The 15445-nt window shown below is 40.3% G+C and overlaps 1 protein-coding gene across 4 annotated transcripts in view; it reads left to right on the top strand.

Annotated features, from left to right (window-relative positions):
* c2cd3 (C2 domain containing 3 centriole elongation regulator) overlaps positions 1-15445 on the top strand; it is a 170524-nt gene that overhangs the window by 20748 nt on the left and 134331 nt on the right. For all 4 annotated transcript variants that reach the window (XM_063054448.1, XM_063054447.1, XM_063054445.1 and 1 more), the window contains exons 7-8: positions 6533-6688; positions 13342-13489. In XM_063054448.1, the coding sequence (XP_062910518.1) occupies positions 6533-6688; positions 13342-13489 (304 nt within the window). The remainder of the gene's footprint in view (positions 1-6532; positions 6689-13341; positions 13490-15445) is intronic.

Genomic DNA, 15445 nt, shown 5'->3' with positions numbered 1-15445 from the left:
GTGCCTTCTTTGTAAGTGCATCAATATGTTGGGCCCAGAACAGATCTTCAGTATGTTGATACCCAGGAACTTCAAACCTTGACCATAGTTAATCCCTTGATGAGGGATGATGATGTGTGTTCTCTTGACTTCCTCTTTCTGAAGTCCACAATGAATTCCTTGGTCTTACTGATGTTGAGAGCAGCTTTGTTGTTTCGACACCACTCAGTAAGCTGATCTATCTTGCTCCTGTACGCTTCTTTGTCATCATCTGAAATTCTACGAACAGTAGTTGTTTCACTGGTAAATTTATAAATGGCATTTAAGTTGTGCCTAGCAACACAGTTGTGGGTGTAGAGAGAGTAGAGCAGTGCGCTTAGCATGTGTCCCTGAGTTGCGCCAGTATTGATTGTCAGCGAGGATACATGTTAATTCTGATCCACATATTCCAATCAGAACTAATACCAGCACTAATAAAGTAGATATAATTTCTAACAGCTTTAAGAAAGTTGATCCACTGTGAGTTTTAACACCAATGTGCTTGGAAGGATGAAAATGTTTAACTGCTATCTACTCTAGAATCAAGTATCTTAAAAAAATAGGAACAGGACTAGGCTATTTGGCCTCTTGAGCCCGCTATGCTATTCAGAATGATCGTAGCTATTCATCAGATTTTAGTAGTCTGTTAGTCTTCCTTGATCTCTTTAGATATTAGTAGTAACTCTATTAACTGTCTTTGTGGTACAGAATACCACAGAGTTACCTTACTCTGCTTGAAGAAATTTCTCCTTATCAGTACCTGTATCATTGAACTGCGATCCCTGATTCTGCACCTCCAACACCAGGAAACATCTTTTGTGCTTTTAGTTTGTCTGATCCCCATTGTGTTTTATAAGCTTCAATGTAATTTCCCTCGTTCTTCTGAACTCCAGCAAATATAAGGTGAATCATCTTCTTGCATCAGTCCCGCCATCCTTGGAATCCGTCTGGTAATCTCTGCTGCGCTCCCTCTGTAGCAAGAATGTTCATCTGATAAAGAGACCATAACTGCACTAAATACTTGAGAGATAGTCTTGGCAAGGTCCTGTACAATTGTAGTAAGATGTTGCTGTTTCTTCACTGCGCTCCTCTTATAGGAAGGCTAATAGACTATTTGCCTTTTAACTGTCCGTTATACCTGCATGCTTATTTTCATCAACTAATGCACAATGATAACTAGTCTTGCCACCTCTCCCCCTTTCTACTCACCATTCAGTCTGTTTTGCTATGTTTGCCATCAGCATGGATTTAAAAATTCAACAAATATTAAAACCTAAAAGATGAGCTTCAGTGTGTGCAATAGATCACCTTGAGAACCAGAGAGGATGTTGTAAGGATAATTTGATTAAAATCTGCAAGGCTTTACTAACTGGGGGAATTTATTTTAATATTCTGTGCTATAATACTCTATAAGCTTTACAAAATTCAGTCTGTTTTAATAATGTATATACAATAATGCTATTTTCATGAAACTGATGATTAAGTGTACAACTTACACAATAACTTTTAGATTTTTGAATTTAATTACCACCTTCCCATTTCCTGAACCTTATTTGTTTTTTGGGTGTGAATAACAGTGAGAGTCAGTAGCCTCACTATTGATTTATCAGTAAATTGTGGCCTAATTTTAACTGTAGCTATGATTTTAATGCCTGTGCTTGATACTATAAAGAGAAAATCCTGGAATACACAGGTTTATCAGTTTTTGATGAGCAGAATATGTTAACTGCGTAATTAAAGTTCTGTACCTGGAAGATTTTTTAAAACTCTTAATAAACCTGTCTCTAAATGCCTATTAAAATTGATATACTGCAGATCAGTACAAATGAAGAAGTGAGGAAAAAATTGACGTGCAATTTTACTTGAAATGAAATGTCAGTTTGAATTGAAATTATTTTTCCGAGTGCCCATTTTCCTCAGAAATAATTGTTTTGTATTTTCAGTTATCCAGTTATAGTGTTAGACTTCTGTAGGTAGTTGTGCTTTCATACAAACAGGGAAGAAAAATGATGCTGTATTGTTCAGCATTTATTCCAGTATACTATTGCTCATTTCCTTTCATTAAGGACTGTATAGAAATTGATCATTTTGAATTAGTTTGATTATAATTTCAATAGAAAGCCAGTCTTCATTTTAATCTTGTTACTAAATAAAATGTGATGAATTTTGAGCAAATAGTATTTTAATGTTAGCTTTTAAAATGATGAATAAGTCCCTTTCTGGACATACTCATAACAGACGATCTCACCTGGTCCCTCAACACCACCTCTTTGGTCAAGAAACCACAGCAGCGTCTCCACTTTCTCAGGAAGTTAAGGTGAGCGAGGCTTCCCACCCCCCTATTCTAACCACTTTGTATAGGAGCACCATCAAGAGTGTCCTGACCAGCTGCCTCACCGTCTGGTACAGCAATTGCAAGGCATCTGACTACAAGTCCCTACAAAAGGTTGTGAGGAGTGCCGAGAGGTTCATCGGGGTCTCTCTTCCATCCATCAGAGATATTTATCAGGAGCACTGCTTACAGAGAATCCTTAGCATTGTCAGTGATTGCTCTCATCTGTCCAACAATCTCCTTGCCCCCCCTCTTCCCCCCCCACCATCAAGTGGGAGATATTGTAGTATTAGGACAAGAGCTGTCAGGATGAGAAATAGCTTTTTACCCCAGACCGTAAGACTACTGAACTCCCAGCCACCACCCAGATCTCATCGTATATGAAGTGCTAGTAGTGTTAAACTGTTTACTTTTTAACTTGTGTCCTAAACGTCCCTTATTATTTGTTAATTGTGTTAATATTACTTTATGTGTTGTGTGTATGGGTGTCAGAACAGTTAGTGGAGAGGTTGTGGAGGCCTCAGACGAAGTTAGGAATCAAAAGGTTAAGCATGGTGTTGCTAGTGTCCTGAGTTGCATATATTTCAATGCAAGAAGTATCGTAGGAAAGGTGGATGATAGTGCTGAAGATGAGGTAGCTGGTTTACAAACAGAGGCATCATGTAGTGAGGAGAGGCTGTTGATAGGGCAAAATTGTAGTCAACAGGAGGAGTTGCAACATAAAGGACAGACAAAATTGAAGGGTAAATACAGAACTGAAGGTGTTATACTTGAATGCATGCAGTATGCTGACTAAGGTAGATGAACTAGTAGCACAGTTGCAGAGTGACATGTATGATGTTGTAAGGATCACTGAATCATGGCTGAAAGAAGATTATAGCTGGGAGCTTAATGTATTGAAAAGACAGGCAGAAAGGCAGAGTGGGCAGCATTGCTGTGTTGGTAAAAATGAAAACAAATCATTAGAAAGAGGTGACAAAGGGTTGGAAGTTGTTGAATCATTGTGGATAGAGCTAAGGAACTGCAAGGGTCATAAGAGTAAAAAGACTGATAGGAGTAGTAAGTATGTGGTCTATAAATTACAATACATTACTATGTTACAATAGTCATGGGGGATTTCAATATGCAGGTAGATCGGGAAATCAGGTCGGTACTGGATTCCGGGGGGCGGGGGGTGGGGGATGTTTCCAGAATGCCTGTGAGATGGCTTTTTAGACCAGTTCGTGGTTGAGCCCACTAGGGGACAGCTGTTCCAGATTGGGTGTTGTGCAATGAATGAGAATTGATTAAAGAGGTGAAAATGATCATAATATGATCAAATTCACGCTTAGGGGAAAGTGATCATGATATGATTGAATTCACCCTGAAACTTGAGAAGCAGAACATAAAAGCCAAAGGGAGGGCAAATAATAGAGCAAAAATTAGTAGAAAATTAGAGGATTGCGAAGCTTTTAAAAACCAACAGAAGGCAACTTAAAAGTCATTAAGAAAATGAATATGGAATGCAAAAGTAAGCTAGCCAATAATATTAAAGGGGATGCCAGAAGTTTCTTCAGATACACAAAGTGTAAAGAGAGGCGAGAGTGGTTATTGGACTGCTGGAAAACGATAATGGAGAGGTAGTAATGGGAGACAAGAAAATGGCGGATGAGCTGAATAAGTATTTTGCATCAGTCTTCACTGTGGAAGACACCAGCAGTATGGTGGAAGTTACAGGTGTCAGGGGTCATGAAGTGTGTGAAGTTACCATTACTAGAGAGAAGGTTCTTGGAAACTGAAAGCTCTGAAAGTAAATAAGTCACCTGCACCAGATGGTGTACACCCCAGGGTTCTGAAAGAGATGGTGAAAGCATTGGTAATGATCTTTCAAGAATCACTAGATTCTGTTATGCTCCCAGAGAACTGGAAATTGCAAATGTCACACCTCTTTTCAAGAAGGGAGAGAGGCAGAAGAAAGGAAACTATAACCCAGTTAGTCTGACTTCATTGGTTGGGAAGATGTTGGAGTCGATTATGAAGGATGAGGTCTCAGGTACTTGGAGGCACATGATAAAATAGGTCGTAGTCAGCATGGTTTCCTCAAGGGAAAATCTTGCATGACAGATCTATTGGAATTCTTTGAAGAAATGTCAAACAGGATAGACAGAGATGAATTGGTTGATGTTGTGTACTTGGATTCTCAGAAGGCCTTTGACAGGGTGCCACACATGAGGCTGCTTAACAAGCTATTAACACATGGTATTACAGGAAAGGTTCTAGCATGGATAAAGCAATGGCTGATTGTCTGAAGGCAAAGAATGGGAATAAAGGGAGCCTTTTCTGGTTGGCTGCTGGTGACTTCTGAGGTTCCACAGGGGTCTGTGGGGGATCGATTCTTTTTACGTTGTGTGTCAATGATTTGGATGATGGAATTGATGCCTTTGTTGCAAAATTGCAGATGATATGAAGATATGTGGAAAGGTAGGTAGTTTTGAGGAAGTAGAGAGGCTACAGAAGAACTTAGATTAAGAGCATGGGCAAAGATGCAGATAGAATACAGTGTTGGGAAATGTATGGTCATGCACTTTGGCAGAAGAAATGAAAGGGTTGACTATTTCCTAGATGGAGGAAAATACAGAATACTTGGGAGTCCTTGTGCAGGATTCCCTAAATGTTAATTCGCAGGTTAAGTCTGTGTTGAGGAAGGCAAATGCAATGTTTGCATTCATTTCAAAAGGACTAGAATATAAAAACAGGGATGTAATGTTGAGACTTTATAAAGCACTCGTGAGGCTCGCTTGGAGTATTGTTAGCAGTTTTGGGTCACTTAGAAAGGATATGCTGAAACTGGTGAGTGTTCAATGGAGGTTCACGAAAATGATTCCAGGATTGAATGGCTTGTCATATGAAGAGAATTTGATGGCTCTGGGTCTGTATTCACTAGTAATCAGAAGAATCAGGGATGGCCTCATTGAAACCTATCGAATGGTGAATGGCTTTGATAGAGTGGATGTAGAGAAGATGTTTCTCATGGTGGGAGAGTCTAAGACCAGAGGACGCAGCCTCAGAATATAGAGGCATCCTTTTAGAATGGAGATGAGGAGGAATTTCTTCAGCCAGAGAGTGGTGAATCTGTGGAATTCATTGCCACATGCAGCTGTGGAGGCTAAGTCTTTATGTATATTTAAGGCAGAGGTTGATAGATTCTTGATTGGTCAGGGCATGAAGTGATACATGGAGAAGGCAGGAGACTGGAGCTGAGTGGTAAATTGGATCAGCCATGATGAAATGGTATAGCAGACTCAATAGACCAAATGGCCTAATTCTGCTCCTATATTGTATGGTCTTATCAGTACTGAGAGGAACATTGTTTTGTTTGGTGGTATACATGTAAATAGTTGAATGGTAATATATAAAGAAATATTACAGAAATATAAAAAGACCAGTGGTGTTAATGATGTTATTTTCTGAAATGTTTGTGTTTATCAATTTATTTTCCAGGTCCATTATAAATGATCACTTAAACCTTTAATTGCATTGTTCATTATTTTTAATCTCCAAGAATCAATATCTTTGTAATTCAACTATCTAAAGGAGCTAAAACATCAGTAACAGTCATAACGAAGATTAAATATTCGAAAATAAAGTGAAACCATGTATTGTCTGCTTGATAGAAGTCGCACATGCAAACTGAGAATAAATTAATCGGCAATGCACTCATCAAAGGCTTCAGAGAATGGTTATAATAACTTGCGATTTGCAATGTCATTTGAGCCCTTTTATGAGATTCCTTCTTTAGCATCCTTTATTATTTGTTCATTATCAGCTTGCCACATGTGTGCATCAAGAAAATGACTGATGATGGAAGCAATTCAACAGGCAATTTTTCCACAACAGACATCACACAGAGTATAGAACGTAATTTCAACTATTCACAATACTTGTAATCCACTGTGAAATTACATATTTAGGAGAATAATCTGAGGTTAATTTGATGTACAAAATATGTTTAAGATTGTTACCTGTTGGTCATTTAATTGTGCACACGTTGTGGTGAATATTTGTTATGAGTACAGGTTTCTGTGCTTTAAATTTCTGAATGCCAGCTTTGTGTAAGCTCACAATTATGTTATATCATATTTCTAAATTATTTTTGCATTAACTTGTTGTTTTATGAGCCTTTTTTCCCCTTCTTCCTGTCAGAATGCCTCAATCCCCTACTGGAAAACTGTTTCATAATTTGCTGGAATCAGAAGAAATTTCCCCAACTGGAGATACTTTTCTACCTTCTCCTGAACACCCTCTAAAGGAATATTATCCTAACACAGAGGCCACAGCCATCAAGTTGCTCCTTGGGAGGTAAATCCAGGCTTTACTTTATTTGAACCTTGCATTGGTTTCCATGTATTTTTCAAGTGGGTAACAATCTACGTCAAGGATTGAAAGGATTGGTGCACAAGAAAATGGATTCATAATAAATTCAAACTTTGCTTTTATCATTCCATGAAGATTAATTATATTTTATTACAGATTGTTCAGCACCAAAAGGGGTATCTGTAGTTAGATAATGTTAATTTTGTAGGAAGGACAGTTACGTTGAAATTCTGATTAAGTTAATCAGGTGGTCTTCCCTTGGTTATCCGTCATGTCTGACGATGACAGGAAACTTGTGCAATAGAGTTTATAAAGTGGAAAAGTCATTGTGGTGGAATAGTTCCTCTCTCTTGACCTCAGAAGTCCAAGTCCAGTGGTACGAGCAAGTGTCACAAACTGGGGTCTTCTTTGTTTACAGTGGATGACCATGATGTCTTCTGTGCTTTGTCATGCCCTTTGCTCTTCTCAGAGCGTTGCATTACCGCCTTCCTAGCTGTTAGATCTCACTGTAGATCTCATCCGCTCATGTTAGGACAGTTCCTAACTGCCGATTACCATCTCCTGATTTAGCAAGCCTGTCGAAGAGGTGTACAGGGGTGTGGCCACTGTCACATGCAAACAGCTACTTGAGTCACAAGTGAGAGCTGGGTGTCTGGTGGGCACCAAAAGTGAGTGAGCTGCCTTTTCACCAGAGATGCTACCCCTCCCTGGACATCCCGTAAACCCCAATCAGATGATACTGATAAGTATTAAGTGAAATTTAGGCTTCCATTATGATTGGTTGATCAGAATTTTCCAAAGCTGCCTAAACAGATTTTTAACATGATTATTTGTTTACAGTAGCAAATTAACTTTTGGGCGGAAAGAAGCAAATCCAGGGGAAACTCCTGTACACTAAGGTTGTTATAGAAAGAACATGCAAACTCCATTCAGATAGCACTCTAGGTTAGAATTGAATGAGTCACAGGAGATTAACTCCTGCACCTCTATGCTCCTTAGGTATGAAATCTTAAAAGATGGATGCTGCATTGCAAATCTTTAAGGAAGATTCACAAACTATAGCTTTACTGCAGCATGATGTCCTAATGATTTTCCCAGAAGTTTTAAACTAAGAGACTTGACTTGAAATCCAGCAGTCTAAATTTATCTTGTTTCGTGAAATATACTGTTTCTTGAAAAGAGGGGAGTGTAATGTATTGTGTGAGTATTCGTAGTGTCAGAGTGCGTAAGATGTCAGGACGTGGGAAAAGGGTTTAAAAAAATGGAAGTCTGGTGAATAGACGTTGGTTGTTCAATCTACACCGGTGTCCGAGTCACATCAATATTACATGGTGTCAGAAGAAAACACGAAAAATAAAAAGAAAGAGAAGACATGTAAAAGATGTCACAGTTACAGCCACCGTCAAGTTTAAGCCTACAAGGTAATCTTGCTGAAAACTGGAAAATATGGATCCAGAAGCTTGAGCTGTTTTGCACCGCTAGCGGCCTAGCTGAAAAGACGGAGAAAGTGCAATGTGCTATGTTTCTGCACGTAACGGGAGAAGAGGCAATAAAGGTTTGCAACACGTTTGTCCTCCAAGATGATGAGCAAGAAAAAATTGAAGTGTTGAAAAAAAAGTTTCAAGATTACTGCGAACCGAGAAAAAAACTACCGTTCATCCGACACCGGTTTTTCATGAGGGCTCAAGGACCAACGGAGACCATAGACGCCTACGTAACAGGTTTGAAGAGCAAGGCAAAAGACTGTGAGTTTGGACAACTGCATGATTCTTTAATACATGACAGGATTGTATGCGGCATACGAGATGATCAAGTGAGAGGCAGGCTATTGAGAGAGGCAGATCTTACATTAGAAAAGGCGATTGATGTTTGCCGTGCCAGCGAGATCACGTCAAGTCAGGTTAAAGTGCTCAATGAAGAGATTGAAGTGCACAAAATAAAAACTGAAAACCAGCAAGAGTAGGACAAAGCCAGCTCCACAGGATAATCAAAAGGAAGTTAATTGCAACAAGTGTGGTTATAAACATGGATACAGAAAATGTCCAGCCTTTGGTCAGACGTGCAAGTTATGCCAGAAGAGAAATCACTTTGCAAAGATGTGCAGATCGAAGGAGCACGCAAGGAAAATGCATGCTGTGGAACAGAGTGAGGGCAACAGTGACATGTTCATTGGCACAGTTGAAGTGGAACAGGAGGTATGCATCAAGAATATTGACAATGCAGAGATGGAGAATGAAGATGATTGGACCCAAGATCTGATAATAAACAGGAGGAAAGTGACATTTAAGCTTGACACTGGGGCAAAGTGCAATGTAATGTCGGCAGAAACATTCAACTCACTGGACATCAGAGGAAGACTGGAAAAATCCACCTGCAAGCTTGTTGCATATTTCGGCCACAAGACGGTGCCACTGGACAAAAAAGCACTCACCTGTGTATACAAAGGTCAAAAATACAAGATCGAGTTTGAAATAGTGCAGCAACATGTTTCAGCAATACTGGGCAAAGCAACATGCACAAAGCTAGGCCTGGTGAAGCGAATTTATGGTGTTGAAAAAGAAAATGACATTCTCAAAGACTTTGATGACTTGTTTTCTGGATTAGGATGTTTACCAGGGAAACACCATTTCAAGATTGATGCAACTATTGCACCAGTCGTGCATGCCCCGAGAAAGATTCCAGTAGCTCGCAGGGATCGAGTAGTGGAGGAGCTACACAGAATGGAACAGATGGGAGTCATAACAAGACAAATAGAACCGACCGACTGGGTGAATAGTATGGTGACAGTGGTCACAGAAAAAAAGACGAGGATTTGCATGGATCCACAGGATCTCAACCAAGCCATCAAAAGAGAGCACTATCCGCTGCTCACGGTTGAAGAGGTTGTCTCCCGCATGCCTAATGCAAAATACTTTGCAGTATTAGACGCAAATCAAGGCTTCTGGCAGATCAAGCTGGATGAAGAAAGTTCCAAATTATGCACTTTCAACACGCCCATAGGGAGATATCGTTTCCTGCGTCTACCCTTTGGGATTTCTTCTGCATCAGAGGTATTCCAGAGATCCGTGGCACAAATGATTGAAGACCTGGACGGGGTGGTCAACATCATTGATAATTTGCTGATATGGGGTGATACAATTGAGGAACATGATCAGAGAGTGAGGAAGCTCCTGGAGAGAGCACGTGAGTACAACCTAAAACTGAACAAAAGTAAATGTAAGATCAGAACTACAGAGATCAAATACATAGGTCATGTGCTCAGTGCTGATGGGGTAAAACCAGATGACGAAAAGGTCAGAGCTGCGGTACAGCTACCACCACCCAAAGACAAGCAAGAACTATTGAGGTTCATGGGCATGATACAGTATCTTGCCAAATTCATTCCCAACTTATCAGAGGTCAGCGCTCCACTCCGAAAGCTACTAGAGAGCAACACTGAATGGCATTGGGAAGACGAACAAAAGAAAAGTTTTGACTCATTGAAGCAGTTGGTTACCAATGCACCAGTACTCAAGTTCTATGATATCAATAAATCAGTGACAATGTCTGTGGATGCCAGTTCGGCAGGAATAGGAGCTGTTATACTGCAGGATGGGAGGCCTGTGGTGTACGGATCATGAGCACTTTAGGACTGCCAACGCCGATATGTTCAAATCGAGAAGGAATTACTCGCCATAGTTTATGGGTATGAGAAGTTCCACCAATATGTATATGGCAAGGAAATCCAGGTTGAGAGTGATCACAAGCCACTTGAGAGCATCTTCAAAAAGCCACTCCACCAAGCTCCTATGAGGCTGCAAAGGTTGCTTCTCAGGCTACAGAGGTACACTCTCACAGTCATCCATAAGCCAGGAAAAGAACTGTACATCGCTGATGCTTTGAGCCGTGCTTCCCTCAAAGAGCAAAAGGAAGAGTTGCTAGGAAGAGAGCTGGAGGTCGGCTGGGTTATACCTCAGCTACCCATCTCTGAGGAGAAGTTGAACATGTTCAGGAAAGCGACTGCAGATGATCCTGAAATGCAAATGCTAAGAGACGTTACAATGAATGGATGGCCAACAGAAAGAAAAGATGTTCCAAAGGAAATGCAGAAATGCTGGACATTTAAAGAGGAAATCAGCTATGCATCAGGACTAATGTCCAAAACGGCAAAGCTCATTGTACCAATCCAAATGAGACAGGAAATGCTCAACAGAATTCATGAGTCACACCTGGGGATAGTGAAATGTAAAGAAAGAGCAAGGGACATTCTCTATTGGCCAGGCATGTCAACTCAGTTTGAGGACATTGTGTCTCAGTGTGCTGTCTGTAATGAAAACAAAAACAGCAATCCAAGAGAGCCTCTGCTTCCCCACCCACTACCAGGAAGACCATGGGAGAAGATTGGCACAGATCTCTTTCACTACAGTGGTACAGAATATCTGCTTTGTGTGGACTACTATTCAAAATATCCGGAGATCACCAAGTGACACGTCCAGTCGAGGTGTCATTACCGCAATGAAGTTAACATTCACAAGACAGGGTATTCCAGATATTGTCGTTGGTGACAATGGTCCACAATATGCCAGTGGTGAGTTCAGAGGGTTCTCAGAAAGCTGGGAATTTCAACATGTTACTTCCAGTCCAGGGCACGCTCAGTCTAATGGACAAGCAGAGAGAACTGTACAAACTGACAAGAACATGCTCAAGAAGGCACATAGCAGCAACGGTGACCCTTACATTGCTCTGCTTGAATACCGCAACACACCGATTGAGGGTGTGGGGTTCTCTCCTGGGCAGCTGTTGATGGGACGTCGTCTGAAGTCCAATCTGCCAACATCCACAACTCCACTGACTCCTGAAGGTAATGCTCAAGTACATGACAAGCAAAAGTACAAGCAAATAAAGCAAAAGAGCTACTATGACAGATATACAAGACAGTTGCCAGATCTGCATACAGGTGAAAATGTCAGAATACAGAGAGGGGACACTTGGCAACCAGCTGTGGTTGTGAACAGACATCAGCAACCAAGATCCTTCATAGTTCGCACACCGGATGGAAGAGTCTACAGGAGGAACAGGAAGCATCTGCTGAAGACAGGCGAGAGGGAGTTTCCACGTACAGATGCACAGGACATTTCCACAGATACAGACATGGAAACAAACGACACCAAGAGTGATGATGCAGACCCCAAAGACACAGAGGCCACTTGAGAGACTGACACGGATGAAGGTCAAGCACAGTCACAGTTGTATCACACACGGTCTGGGAGACAAGTCAAACTTCCAGCTAGATACAGAGACCAGACATACAGTTTGAGGCAAAGTCACTCATGTCATAAGTTCCAAGGTGTGAAATAAAAGGTTTATTAGTCTATGTTAGTAAAAGAAAATACACTGCTGTTAGTATTGTAAAATACAATGCAGAATACAGTACAAGAAGGTAAGATTTTTTTAGTTTATGTCATAGTTGTTGCACTGTAAGAAGGGCATACCTAGAGGCATTGTTTTGGTAATTCACAGTGTTGTTAAAAAAAATCTTGAGAAGGGGGATGTAATGTATTGTGTGAGTATTCGTAGCGTTAGAGTGCGTATGACGTCAGGATGTAGAAAAAGGGTTAAAAAAATGGAAGTTTGGTGAATAAACGTTGGTTGTTCAATCTACACCGGTGTCCGAGTCACATCAATATTACAGGGAGGTCTCTTGATAAATGTAGTTAACTTTTATATCAATTCACCATTGTACAAGTATAATGTAAGGAAATTTTATGGTAGAGTCCTCAATATACAGTCACTGGCCACTTTATTATATATCTTGTGTACCTAATAAAGTGACCACTGAGTGTATGTTCATGGTCTTCTGTTCAAGGTGTGCATTCAGAGATGCTCTTTTGCACATCACTATTGTAACACATGGTTATTTGAATTGCAGTCATCTTCCTGTCAATTTGAACCATGTCATCCTCCTCTTACCTCCTGCATTAATAAGCCGTTTTCCCCCCAAAGAACTGGTGCTCAATAGATATTTTTTGTTTTTCACACTTTTCTCTGTAAATTCTACAGACTGTTGTGTGAAAATCCAAGGAGATCAACCTTTTCTGAGATACTTAAACCACCCCGTATGGCACCAACAATTATTCCACAGTCAATGTCACTTAGGTCACATTTCTTCCCTAGTCTGATGTTTGGATTTCTTGACCATGCCTGCATGCGTTTATGCATTGAGTTGCTGCCATATGATTGGCTGATTAGATATTTGCATTAACAAACGAGTATATCTAATAAAGTAGCCACTGACTGTATGTTCGAAATATTTTTAAGCATAAAAACAGTTAACTAAGAGATTTTTACACTTCTTGGATTCACCAGCTTTAATTTGAACTTCAAAAACAATGGGACATTAGCATTGTGGATTTACCATCCATTACAGAATATGCTGACTTTTCAATGATGTTGAAGTCATTGAAGCAGTTTACATAAGAGATAATCAATCCACAACATAGGTGTTGCATCTGGACAACAAAATCAAAATTAACCTCACCATGATAATAAAAAATATTCAAAACTTACGAATGAAATGTAGTAAACTCTTGTCATTTTGGCAAAACCCCAATAACTAAAACACCTTTCTTTCATATTCTGTCTGGCATTTTTATCTACAGTACTGACTCCATCCCTCACAATTACTGGCATGGTATACATTCCCCTCCAGAGTCTTTATCCGGTGGAAGTAGTATTCTTGATGCAAGCGAATTGAACGATCCTCATTATGATAAGAGTCTGCTGGAAAACCTCTTCTACAAGGATCCTGTAAGTTATAAAACTGAAAAGGTTCCAGGATTTACCACAGCCTAACTAGTGTTAGCATGTTTTGATTTTGAGATTGCTAATATTGATCACATCACATATCATGAATCTGAGTTTTGTATTAACATGAGAAATAGTTGGAATACTTAAAATTAATTTGCTCCCATTTTTAAGTTATTGCCCATGTACTAATCAAGCAACTGTGGTTTGGTATCTTTCATAAAGCAGAAAGATGTTGGTGCACTGAGATTAATTGTTTTGCATAATGGGTAATGCTAATGTGTGGAAGACATTTTGCTCTAGTACTCACAAATAATTCCTTCAAACAATGTAAAGGAAATGCATTTTTGAAAACATTGCTAAGGAATATTGGTTATCAATTGGAAGTTCAGAGGGGATCTTCTGAATGATGTTAGAGCAACTAAAATGTGACATGTCAAAAGTGAAAAAGGAACTCTTGATAGATATGATCTGTTTCAAGAAGACTAGAATATAAAAGCAAGGATGTAATGCCAAGGCTTTATAAGGCATTGGTCAGACCTCATTTGTAGTATCCTAAGCAGTTTTGGATCCCATATCTAAGGAAGGATGTAATGGCGTTAAACCCCCAGAGGAGGTTTACAGGAATGATCTGGGAATGAAAGTGCTAATGTACGTGGAATATTTGACCATAAGACCAAAAGATATAGGAGCAGAAGTGGGCCATTCAGCCCATCGAGTCTGTTCCCCCATTCAACCGTGGGCTGATCCAATTCTTCTAGTCATCCCCCCTCCCCTGCCTTAACCCCATACCCTTAGATGCCCTGGCTAATCAAGAACCTATCTATCTCTGCCTTAAATACACCCAATCATTTGGTTTCCACAGCCACTCGTGGCAACAGATTCCACAGATTTACCACCCTCTGACTAAAGTGATTTCTCTGCATCTCAGTTCTAAATGGACGCTCTTCAATCCTGAAGTCGTGCCCTCTTGTCCTAGAATCCCCTACCATGGGAAATAACTTAGCAATATCTAATCTATTCTGGCCTTTTAATGTTGGGAATGTTTCTATGAGATCCCCCCTCATTCTCCTGAACTCCAGGGAATACAGCCCAAGAGCTACCAGGTGTTCCTCATACGGTAACTCTTTCATTCCTGGAATTATTCTCGTGAATCTTTGAATCCTCTCCAATGTCAGTATATCCTTTCTAGAATAAGGAGTCCAAAACTGCACACAATACTCCAAGTGTGGTCTCACGAGTGCCTCAACATCACATCCCTGCTCTTATATTCTATACCTCTAGAAATTAATGCCAACATTGCATTCACCTTCTTCATAACCGACTCAACCTGGAGGTTAACCTTTAGGGTATCTTGCACAAGGACTCCCAAATCCCTTTGCACCTCCGCACTTTGAATTCACTCTCCATCTAAATAATAGTCTGCCCGTTTATTTCTTCCACCAAAGTGCATGACCATACACTTTCCAACATTGCATTTCATTTGCCACTTCTTTGCCCATTCCCCTAAACTACCTAAGTCTCTCTGTTTCCTCAGCACTACCTGCTCCTCCACCTATATTTGTATCATCGGCAAATTTAGCTACAAAGCCATTAATACCGTAATCCAAATCATTGACATAAATTGTAAAAATCAGCAGCCCCAACACCAACCCCTGTGGAACTCCACTAGTAACCGGCAGCCAGCCAGAATAGGATCCCTTTATTCCCACTCTCTGTTTTCTGCTGACCAGCCAATGCTCCATCTACACTATTTAGTTCCCTGTAATTCCAGGGGCTCTTATCTTGCTAAGCAGCCTCACGTGTGGCACCTTGTCAAAGGCCTTCTGAAAATCCAAGTACACTACGTCTACTGCATCTCCTTTGTCTACCCTGTTTGTAATTTCCCAAAGAATTGCAGTAGGTTTGTCAGACAGGATTTTCCTTTCAGGAAACCATGCTGGCCTTGGCCTATCTTGT

The sequence above is a fragment of the Mobula hypostoma genome, chromosome 7, assembly GCF_963921235.1.
Source record: "Mobula hypostoma chromosome 7, sMobHyp1.1, whole genome shotgun sequence".
Taxonomy (NCBI): domain Eukaryota; kingdom Metazoa; phylum Chordata; class Chondrichthyes; order Myliobatiformes; family Myliobatidae; genus Mobula; species Mobula hypostoma.
This window is presented reverse-complemented; position numbering and strand designations above follow the sequence as displayed.